Here is a 9144-nt window from a genome sequence, read left to right as displayed (position 1 = left end):
AGGGAGATCTTGACTTCCTGTATTATAGACTTCATCTCTAGCAGTTCCATTTGAGTCTTTTGTAAAGTGTGTGATTCCTCTTTTAGATCTTGCAAGAATTTCCTCATCTCCTGGAACTCACCAACTTCTTTCTCCTTTCTCTTTAGCAGTTCATTATCTCTCTTCTCTTCCATCTCTGTTAGCTTCGACATTATGAATGATCTAAATTCCTTATCAGACATTTACATGATTTTTACCGAACTGCTTGTGGACGAAGAAGAGTTACTCTTTTCCCTTGGAGGAGAGGTATTTTCTCGTTTTCCCATATTTCTCGTGATCCGGCAGTAATTTCTTGTCATCTGATGGATGATGTGTTTCTTTCAAATTCTTGAAGTTCAGCCTTAATGTTCAGGAACAAGCAGACAGAGGTGATCTAGAATCTCTTTGCCGTTCTGTTGTGATTGCTGGTGCAGAAGATTCAGTAGATAGTGGGGAATATTTTAACCCTATTAGTATTTGGATGTTTAGCTATGGTGCTCTAAGATCCGTCGCTAGCTCGTTTGTTGGAGGCTGAATTATCAATAGGAAATCTTCATTCCCTGAAAAATCTAGTTCGCTGGAGCCACGTGGAACCTTCTTCTGAAGGCCCGGCTTCTTCTGCCACTAGCTCGTTTGTTGGAGGCTGAATTATCAGTAGGAAATCTTCATTCCCTGAAAAATCTAGTTCACTAGAGCCATGTGGAATCTTCTTCTCTCGATGTTACTGTAAATCTTATACTTGGCTTTAAATGAGATGGGGAAAAGGAGCTAGCATTTGAATGCTTTTTAAGTGCCCAGGTATTGATATATGTTATCTTATTTATATCTTTAGAACAACCCCAGGAAGTTCTATTGCTTGTTTACAAATGAGAAACTATTTTAAGTAACTGCCTCAAATATTTAATAAATGGTATAGGTAGGAGTCAAATGCTTTTCTATTTGACTTTAAAAGCTAAAATATTTGCTTTAGAATAAGGTGTTCTTTGGGGGTCTATTGACCAGTTGACTGATAGAGTATGTAAGAATGATATGCTTTCTGAGCGAGGTTCCTGACCAATTCAAAGAGGAGACAAAGATATAAAAAAAATGGGGAAGAATAATCTGATTTTATTTTTGGGAATTTGTTATTTTCAATTTGATGGATTATATAAACTGTTTTACTAGGTCTTTCCTGGTTTCTTGATCTTATTCCTCAGCACTTTATAAGGTAGGAGGCCCTGTATCTACTATTGTGCTCTTGTTTTCTCTCTCCTTCTCTTTTTTCCCTAACATTTAATGTATTTTAAAATTTTATTTATTACTACTACTACTATTATTTTTAAATTTGCTATAGGGCAGCACAGAGAGAGAGAAAGGGAAAGTGAGAAGGCAAGCCACCAGGTCTAAGACTTGAACCATGGTTGGGCATGTGGGAGTCTGGTGCCTTAACCACCACATCACCTGCTGGCCCTGTCACCCTTTTCTTGCAGGAGTAAGGCAGGATGCTGCCTCTGGAAATTGGCGTATGATCATGGGTGGTAGTAAGTGGCAAGTGAGCTTTGTGTTCTCTGAGATCTTTAGATGCACAGAAAAGGTCTGCATGTATTTAAACAGAAGGCCACTACTTAGGGTGTGTGGTGCTTCTTTGCTTTAACTATAGTGCAGGGGACAAAAATCTTCCATCAGGTAACTGTGGGAATTCTAGGAGAATATCATGAAATCAGCCCTAACCCAATACAACTGGATTAGACATATTCCATAACTGTATAGGATGCACATAGGCTAGAAGCAAGGTTAAGCATGTCAGCATTTTTGTTCATTTCCTCAAGTGACAATAGAAATTACTATTTTCTCTAAAGTGATAGTCATTTTTATGTTATTTTTATTAAAATGCTTCTGTAAAGTAAAATCAAACCTTTTAAAAATATGCAATGATATCCCTTTAACTATCAGATTTTGGCTTTAATGTTTAGCAACTTAATAAGCATGTGAAATGGCTGTGATAAATAAGACATGAATCTAAATGAGGCAGGTCCAACTATTCTTTTCTTTAGACTTGCTTATTAATTATAATATCAATACATATTTTAAATTTACAGATAAAAATGGAAAAGGCCGCTAAACAGAAAGGAAAAGCTCCATTGCCATCAACTACAAAACATTCATGAACGCTACCAGAGAAATTTAAACCATCATTCAAGTATATCTTTTTCATGTTTATTTAAATATAATGATACAGTTCATTAATATTTTCTTCAAGTATTTACTTTTTTTTACTATGTAAATATGTCTTTTTGGATATGTCCTTAATTTAAATAAGTGAAACTACTGTACATTACTTTTGTAAGAATGCATGACTTACAACTTTGTATATAGTTTTTCTCTGTCCTAAAAATGAGATTATTTTCAGATGAAGAACTGAAGATACAGGAAGTATTTTTAATTTATCATAATTTAAGTTTTTCAGGATATTTAAAAAAATTAAAGATTTTATCAAAGGTTTTGAAGAATACATAAAGGGCCAACTTTTTGATTAAAAATAGTAAGTTACAATTATTTTTATTTTTCAAACTTTTTGTTGCATTATTAAATAAAAGATTTAAAAAAATTATACAACCTGTTTCAAGTGATATCTACTGATTTTTAAGTTGTACTTCTAACTATCTAGTGTGTGTAACTGTGGCACTTAAATTCCTTTTGGCCCCACTCTTATTTTGGTACTTCTAGGCAGGCTTCTGACAGCTTCATGTGGAAGCCACTTCCCTGGCATCTTGTCTTGGGTCCATTCATGGGTCTTTTGTTTTTTTCTGCAGGGTTCCTCTGATGCCATAAGATACACACTGGAACCTCTCTGCATCACACACATGCAGCCTAAAGATATGGGGAAGCTAATGACCTAGAAACCTCCCTTGACTAATGGGTAGTGGAAGCTAATATTATACTCCCCTTTCCATCTGCTGGCAAGACAATTGTGAGATCCATTACATAGGCTTCCTTAGAAAATCTTGTGGAACAGAGCACCAGTCATCCATAGCAGTGGCCAACTCAGTAATACATCCTCCTGTTAGCGTTCTCTTTTTCCCTTTACCACTCCACCATCCCTCTGATTCCTTCAGATCACTTCCCAAAGGAATTACATGTACGTGAGCCTTTACTTTAGGCCTTGTTTTTTTGGGAGAAGAAGAGTATGTGCCGGCAAACTCAGGCTAAGATGGTTAACTGGAACAGCCTTAGAAAGCAAACATTTAAGATGTGTGTGTACATTGACAAATTGATTCCTCTAATCTCATGGAATTGTAAAGCTAAAACAACTTTGGAAAAGAACATTATTGGGTGACTTGCAGTACCTATCTCCAAGACTTATAGGCCAGCAGATGGCGTAATGGTTAGGTCACTGGACTCCTTCATGGCCGACCACAGTTTAAGTTCCTGACCTGGTGGCTTGAAACTCACTATAGGTGCATGTGCATGTGTGCCCAAGATCCTGGGAGGAGAATGGAGGAGAAGGGATTGTGGTGTGGCCATATCCCCTTGTGGGTGATTTCTTTCTTTCCCTCTAATTGTCTCTGTCTCTCTCTCTCTGGTGAACACATGTGCCCTAAGACAAAAACCTCTTAAAAAAAGAAAAAAAAAAGACTTACTATTAAGCTATAGTAATCAAGACAGTGTGCTATTAGTCTAAAGGAAGTAATAGATCAAATGTAACGGAACAGAAAATATAGAAATAGACTTGCACATATATGGTCAGTTGACCTTTGACAATGGTACAAAGACAATTCAATAGAGAAATGATAGTGTTTTCAACAAATGGTACTGGAAAAAATGGGATATCATTTGCATAAAAGTGAACTTTAATGTTTCACATGTTATTAAAAAATTAACTGAAAAAGGGTTGTAGATCTAAATGTAAAGCCCAAATATGTAAAACATCGAGAGGAAAATATAGAAGAAAAATTTTTGTGAGCTGGGTTAGTCAGAGATTTCTTAGATATAACACAAAAGCATAATCTTTAAGACAAGACTGATAAATACTGGACTTAATCAAAATAAAGAACTGAAAAATTTTGAACTATAAAACAAAAAAATTTGAACTATTTTATTAGAGTAGAAAGATAGCCATTGACTGGGAGAAAATATTTGCAAATTTGAAGGATTTTAAAAAGATTTATTTATTTATTTTTTAATTACTTATTTAATTTTATTTATAATTATTATTTTTTAATTTGACCAGAGAGTGAGAGAGAGAGAGAGAGAGAGAGGGAAAGTGAGAAAGCAAGCAGTCAGGTCAGGTCTGGGACTTGAACTGCAGTCGGCCATGTGGGAGTCTAGCACCTTAACCACCACACCACCTTCTGGCCTCAGATTTTTTTTTTTTCCTTCTATAGAGCACATGCACTCACAGGAAAGAGACACAGGGAGAGGGAAAGTGAAAATCACTCCCAGGAGTGATTGCTGAGCTGCCATCCCTTCTCTTTCATTCTCCTCTTAGAATTTTGGGCATGCATGCACACGTACCCAGTGTGATTTGCAAGCCGCTGGGTCTAGGACTCAAACCAGGCAGTTGGCCATATGGGATCCAATGTCTTAATCTCCATGCCACTACCTGGCCCAAATGTGAAGAAATTTTATATGTATATATAAAGAACTTTTAAAACTTACTAAAAATTCTTTTCTATCTGGCAGCAGCCATCAGGTAAGCCATGATGGGTGTGAACAAGTACATTCAGGAGCTACAAAGGAAGAAGCAGTCTGATATGAAGTGCTTTCTTCTGGGGGTCTGCTCCTGGCAGTACCATCAGCTCTCTGTGCAGCATGGGAGGGCCCCTTGCCCCATCTAGCTGGATAAAGTAAAAGACTGGGATATAAGGCTAAGCGGGGTTATGTCATATATAAGGATCATGTGCATTGTGAAGGCCAGTTCTGAAGGGTACAACCTATGGCAAGCCTGGCCACCATGGTGTTAACCAGCTAAAGTTTGCTAGAAGCCTCCAGTCTATTGCAGGGGAGTGAACTGGATGCCACTGTGGGGCTCTTAGAGTCCTGAATTGTTACTGGGTTGAAGAAGATTCCACATACAAATTCTTTGAGGTTATCCTCATTGATCCATTCCACAAAGTTGTCAGAAGAAACCCTGACATTCAGTGGATTACCAAACCAGTCCACAAGTGCAGGGAGATGTGTGCGCTAACATCTGCAGTGACAAGAGCCATGACCTTAGAAAGGGCCCCATGTTCCACTGCCCTATTGGCAGTTTTCACTGTGCAACTTGGAGAAGGTACAACACTCTTCAACTCCACTGTTACCGCTACCATAAGTAATGGTTGTAAAATTCATACCTAATAAGTAATTTAGGACAGTGGGGGAAAAAAGCAATTCAGAAAACAAACCAGTTAAAAAATGGAAAAAAAAAAAAAAACCAAACAAACCCAAAACTGGTTACTTCACATAATAAATACATGGATAGAAAATAAACACAAGATGATGCTCAACATTTTAAGTCAATAGAGAAATAAATGCAAGTTAGAACTACAAGGAGATAGCACTATATATAAAAGTCTAAATCTAAAAACGTGCTATATCAAGTGATGGTGAGGATGTGGAGTAATTAGAACTCTTGCTTTGGATGGGAATATATCATAGAATAGCACAATTCTTTTATAAAGCAATGTGGCAGTTCTTCACACAAACAGTTCCATTCTACTCCTAGGTATTAACCTAAGAAAAATTAAAGTATATGTCCATACAAAGATTTGTACCTGATAGAAACTTTGAAACACTCTCAAACTGGAAACAATCCAAATAGCTATCAAAAGGTAGATACACTGTATTATACTCAAGTGGTGGAACCCTACTCAGCAATAAAAAGCAACATACTATTTTAAGTGAATCTGAAAATAAAGCTTCACCACCATACCTTTTTAAAGCAGCTTTTGTAAGAAGTCAGATAAAATGTACATATTGTATGATGTCAATAATATCAAATTCTGGAAAATGCAAGTTAATGTATAGTGAGAGAAAGCAGAAAGGTAGGTGGGGGGAAGCCAGGTATTATATAATAAATGGGCATGAGAAGACTTGGGTCAGTATGGAAATTTTTATCTAGATTTTGAGGATGATTTCATCTTTGCTCTTAACTGTGCACTTTTGATATCTGTAATTTATTGTACATTAATTATACCTCTATCAAGCTGTTAAACATAAAATGGAGACCATTTTCAACATTTGTGCCAGGTTTGCCCCATAGTTCACTCTCTGCATGTAACTGGACAGCTAAGCCACACGAACTTTCCCCCTTTAATGTGGAAAAAACGCTACAACCTAAGAGAAACATGGATGCTAAGATTGAGTTGAGAAATGCTTGCAAAGCTACAAATCTAAAAAACACTCCTTTCATTTACCACAATAATTTTTTGCTTCCTGTCATGTAAAAAGAATGTTGGGATTCTTCTAATTTGGGTGGTTTAAAGTTTAAAAACACATGGACAAATTAGGGAAGCCCACGAAATCCCACGTCACAGTCTTAAGTTGTTTACAACCTCGTTAAAGGAACTGACCCATATATGCCGACAGCGATATACCCGCTGCGTGCAGCCTCAGTGAGATGGTTAGGACTGGCAGGCTCAAAGGGACGAGAACCAGCCCTTCCCAGCATGCCTTGCTGCAGGCCTGGGCCTCGCCGCTCATGTGACTCAGCTGTACGCTCCCTCCAAACCCTGACGATTACCCCAGGGCCTAAGGCGCAAGCGCAGTATGGGCTCCTGGCGTACGAAGCATGCGCGGTAAGTCTCTGCAAGTGCGTCGTCGAGCTAGCCGAGGGCGAGGTTCGTGACGCGCGAAAGGCCCAAGGCCCATCATGTGGGGCCGTGATAATCTTTCAGCAGCGTCTGTGGCAGGAGGCGTGAGGTCAGTAGTAGTCTTTACGGTAGGGGCAATGGTGACCACTTCAAGGATCATGCTTTAGTCACTGGTTGCGTTTTAGTGCTCCAAGCCTTGAGGGAAGGCCAATTTCAGGCCTTCCTTTGCCGTCAATCCACCACTCCCAAGTCTCTAGAGTGCGCGTCGGGATGCAAGACTGGCGTTCAAATCACTCAGGTGTGTGTGTTCTCGGTGGAGATAGGAACACGCAGGCCTGTGCTCTCTTCCCCTTCTCTCAACTACTATACTATTTACACTTAAGGTTCCCTCAGGAACCAAATGTTAGGAACTGCCTGTACCCGAATGTTTCCCTTTCTCAACTCGAAGTGGCGATTTGGGTACGCCATTTGGTAAAACCAGAATTGGCAGAAAGTGGATACAGCGTCAGTATCCAGTAATCGTGGGAGAGTCACTTTAAGATTTAAAATGTATCCTTTGTTAGAATGTGGCGGAATTTTCAGAGTAAACATTTTCATTTCTTCTATTTAAGACTTCTTGTCTTTGAGGGAAATATATAATCTCCCTAAAGAGATTCCAACTTGGTTTTACCACTTTTAGGTCAATTCAATAAATAAATATTTTTTTGACCAGCGTTAAGACTGTTTTGAAGATGTTTTGGTGCCTATTTAAAAAACAATTTAAGTACTTACAAAAATCAAAAAAGTTCAGAAAGTTTATTTATTTATTTTTAACCTTGATAAAGGATTAATGACTCACATTAAGAGAGCATTAGAAATTTGTTGTAGTGGTATCGTTAGATAACTTTTCAACTTAATAGATATTTTCAATTTCCTTCAACATTTATGAATAGAAAGTACAATATTCTAGTTAGTGTACTAAGTAAAATTATGAAGTAGACATTTCTTTTGAAAAATTTTGCAGTTAGTTGATAAAGTATAATACTCTAATGAAAATTATTTTTGGGATTTTGGACAAAATTTGATTTATTATGCAGTTTTTAATTTCAGCATATCTTCAGAAGTAGTAACTGCTGTACCTTTTAAATAAAATGGATTACCAGTCTGAAGCATTTGTTTTGGATGTATTTGCAGTGTTTCTCTTTGTGTTGAGCATGCATTAATTTTTTAATAGAATATGCACATTATTCCAAAGCAATAATTTATGTATCTGATCAAAATGTACCCAAATCCACTTCAGTGTAAATTTGTAAAAGCTTAGCTAAAGTTTGGATAATTTTAAGGATAGAGATTATATATGGTGAATTTACAAATTACAATATATTCAAGACAAGAAATAATTATTGAAGAAAATATCTTTGCTGTAATTTTTAAAAAATGTTTTTGCCATAGGGCAGGTGTGCTTACTGGAGAGACAAAGAGTGGGAAAGTGAGAAGTCACCCCCCAAAGGAGATGCCCACATCAAAATCTATTCTCTTCTATTTTCCTCTTGAGATTTTGGGCATGCATGCACATGGGCTTGACAAGATTTGCAAGCTGTCAGGTCCGGGAATTGAACCTCTGTTGGTCATGTGGGAACCCAGAGCCTTAACCACCATGTTACCTGGTGACCCCAACTTTTATTTATTTATTATTTTTTAAATTTTTGGGGGGATTTTTTTTTTTTTTGAGAGGTTTTTGCTATAGGGCACGTGCGCTCGCCAGACAGACAGAGAGACAGAAAGCGAGAAATCACCCCCCAGGGGGATGGCCATGCCACAATCCCTTCTCCATTCTCCTCTCGGGATCTTGGGCACGCACGCACACACGCCCGGTGTGAGTTTTAAGCCACCAGGTCCGGGATGCGAACCGTGGTCGACTACGTGGGAGTCCAGCGACATAGCCATTACACTAACTGCTGGTTCCCAGACCCCAACTTTTATGTAATTTTTAATGGAGTTTGGATTTTGCTACCTTTGTTTAGGATAAAACATAACTTGAAAGAATTTAATCATTACATGGTTTAGTCTTTATTAATTGTTAATGGATGAATTATTACTATCTAATGCAAGTATGGAATTTAGTTTTTCAGGAATTGTCCAAATGGATGAAGAAACACATTACAATAAAGGTACTGATACTAAAAATTATCTTTGGGTGTAAAAGCTAGAAGATATTAATTTATTTCTAATTTTCTTTGCATTATGATTTGGTTTTAGTTGAAGATGTGGTTGGAAGTCATGTAGAAGATGCACTAACATTTTGGGCCCAGGTAAATGGCAGCCAGATTGGTTTCCTCTCTTCCCCTTCCCTCTCCTAACCCAAGTCCTGCTG

The 9144-nt window shown here is 37.7% G+C and overlaps 2 protein-coding genes across 2 annotated transcripts in view; both read left to right on the top strand.

Annotated features, from left to right (window-relative positions):
- The window catches only part of FAM221A (family with sequence similarity 221 member A), a 44585-nt gene extending 42079 nt beyond the window's left edge, over positions 1–2506 (top strand). Inside the window, 1 exon segment of the mRNA XM_006146663.3 lies at positions 2097–2506. Within this exon segment, the coding sequence (XP_006146725.2) occupies positions 2097–2165 (69 nt within the window). The 3' untranslated portion in view covers positions 2166–2506.
- A 6377-nt stretch (positions 2507–8883) lies between these two features.
- STK31 (serine/threonine kinase 31) overlaps positions 8884–9144 on the top strand; it is a 148045-nt gene continuing 147784 nt past the window's right edge. Inside the window, exons 1-2 of the mRNA XM_006146687.1 lie at positions 8884–8941; positions 9030–9082. Coding sequence (XP_006146749.1) covers positions 8884–8941; positions 9030–9082 — 111 coding nt within the window. The remainder of the gene's footprint in view (positions 8942–9029; positions 9083–9144) is intronic.

The sequence above is a fragment of the Tupaia chinensis genome, unplaced genomic scaffold (assembly GCF_000334495.1).
Source record: "Tupaia chinensis unplaced genomic scaffold, TupChi_1.0 Scaffold000184_1, whole genome shotgun sequence".
Lineage (NCBI taxonomy): Eukaryota > Metazoa > Chordata > Mammalia > Scandentia > Tupaiidae > Tupaia > Tupaia belangeri.
This window is presented reverse-complemented; position numbering and strand designations above follow the sequence as displayed.